The 1,927-nt window shown below is 49.7% G+C and overlaps 1 protein-coding gene across 1 annotated transcript in view; it reads right to left on the bottom strand.

The window, feature by feature from the left end:
- The window catches only part of LOC104512625 (fibrinogen-like protein 1), an 8,557-nt gene extending 6,886 nt beyond the window's left edge, over positions 1 to 1,671 (bottom strand). Inside the window, exon 1 of the mRNA XM_010155678.1 lies at positions 1,597 to 1,671. Within this exon, the coding sequence (XP_010153980.1) occupies positions 1,597 to 1,671 (75 nt within the window). The remainder of the gene's footprint in view (positions 1 to 1,596) is intronic.
- Between the last annotated feature and the right edge of the window lie 256 nt (positions 1,672 to 1,927).

The raw sequence follows: 1,927 nt of genomic DNA, 5'->3' as shown, positions 1-1,927 counted from the left end.
TGCTAACTGTCTGCTAATCACCCGATGGGAGATCCAGGCAAAGACCACACTGGGGAGAGAGAAAAAAAGAACATGCTGCTGACAGGAACCTCCAGGTTCCTCACCACCTTCCGGGTCCAGCCTCTGCAAGCTTCCCTCTGGCCCTCTCCCAGTGCCACCGGTACGGGGGGTAACAGTGACCACTCAGCTTGATGCATTATGGAATGAAACAAAATCTTTTGGATTGGCTCCAGGGGAGCAGCTCATCGCTGCTTGGGACCCGGACCCCCCCCCCCCCCCCAGTCAGTGGTAAGAACAGAGGGGCAGAGAGAGAAGGAATACATGTCTCTTCTTGATCCTAACATGTCACACTGCCTCCCTGGATCAAGATGATTCAGTGGTGGTCCCTTCCTAAGATACATAAATCTTGCACAGTGTGGGCTGTTGGGTTGAATCCAGTGGAAAAGGGTTTTCTACGATGACCTTGCCACTGCTCAGAGCACCCCAGAACCAGCTATGCAGAAAATTACTTTGGACAAAAATAATTCAGCTCAACTCCCATATGATGAACTCAAAGGTAGTGTTTGCAGACTGGGAAACTGCTCAAGGTAGTAAGAGGGGGAAAATCTGGTTCTTGCACTGCAGCCAGGACAAACCAGTGAGGTTCCAGAAACATCTTGTAAAACTGGACCATCAAAGAGCTGACATTTGGTGCAAATCAGCAGAAAGCAGTGAGCCTGCCAGGATCGGCAGAGTAGCTTCAGAGCTGCCTTACCATAACCAAGGCCAGAACCTGGCCCACACTGACTGGGATAAACATTTTCAGCAACAATCTAGTCTGTGACTGGTGCTACACCTTTAAAAAACATAACAAGGCAGAGCAAAACCTCTTCCAAGGTAACCAAGCAAAACTGTACAATAAGAATCAGTTGCTGGTTTTGGTCTGAGCCAGCTGGTTTGAGTGACACCAGGTTAGGACCAGTTCTAGGCGTAAGCCAAACAAGCAGATGCCCATGACAGCATACTGCTGAGGATGGTAAACCATGGCCTCCCAGCTGCCTATTCCTTCTCCTAGGCCTGTTGATTTTCCTCCACAGAGGAGGGTTTCCAGGCTGGAGGCAACAGGGACCTGCTGCAGACAGCCATGAGCTCACCAAACTCTCCTTGCCAAGCTCTGTACTGCCCTGGGATGGCCCGAGAGTGATTTGCTCATGAGAAGAGTACAGAGCACCCCAGACTATGCCTACCACCTCTTCTCCTTCCTGCTTTTTAAATCACAATGAAAAAATGAAGGCAGTTTTCCCTGAGGGAGTGGAGCAGGGTATTTCTTCAGTGGCCATAAAATCACTTTTCTCTAAGGGGCTTTTTTTGTTGTTGTTTTTAATTCTTGGCAATGTCACTCCAACCATCCAGAGAGCTGCTCATCCTCTAACGCCATGAAAACCCTGTGTTACCGGACAGCAAGTGTGACCTTCCCTTTGTTTAGCTACAGGCAGACACCTCTTTGCTCTGCTCTTGCAGGCCCACGTCCCTTTTGTGGGGGAGCACCATTCTCTATATGGCTGGGAATGATAAACCACTGGGAGGTTGTGCAGGCGCTGGCTAAGAGGTACCCACCGAAAACCTGGGCGCAGGTGAGCCGAAGCTGACCAGGAGAAGGAGCAGCAGCAACCAGGGCATCATCACGCTCATTTCTTATCACCTGAAAAGAAACATTGACAGGCTGCACTGCAGGTTTCTTGAGTGACTCTCACAACTTAATCCCCGCTCACAATCACGTTTAATTCCCCAGAAAATGCCGCAGGATTTGTTAAGGCGTTTGCTTGAAACTACAGGCAGGACAAAATCGATGATGCTGATCCCTAAAATGTATGTTAAGGAGAAGCTGAAATGCAGCGTGCTGATGGGGATCGAGGCTTGGATCCAAGCTCCTGCTTCCCTGGAGAAA

Source organism: Eurypyga helias, unplaced genomic scaffold (assembly GCF_000690775.1).
Source record: "Eurypyga helias isolate BGI_N326 unplaced genomic scaffold, ASM69077v1 scaffold11107, whole genome shotgun sequence".
NCBI lineage: Eukaryota > Metazoa > Chordata > Aves > Eurypygiformes > Eurypygidae > Eurypyga > Eurypyga helias.
This window is presented reverse-complemented; position numbering and strand designations above follow the sequence as displayed.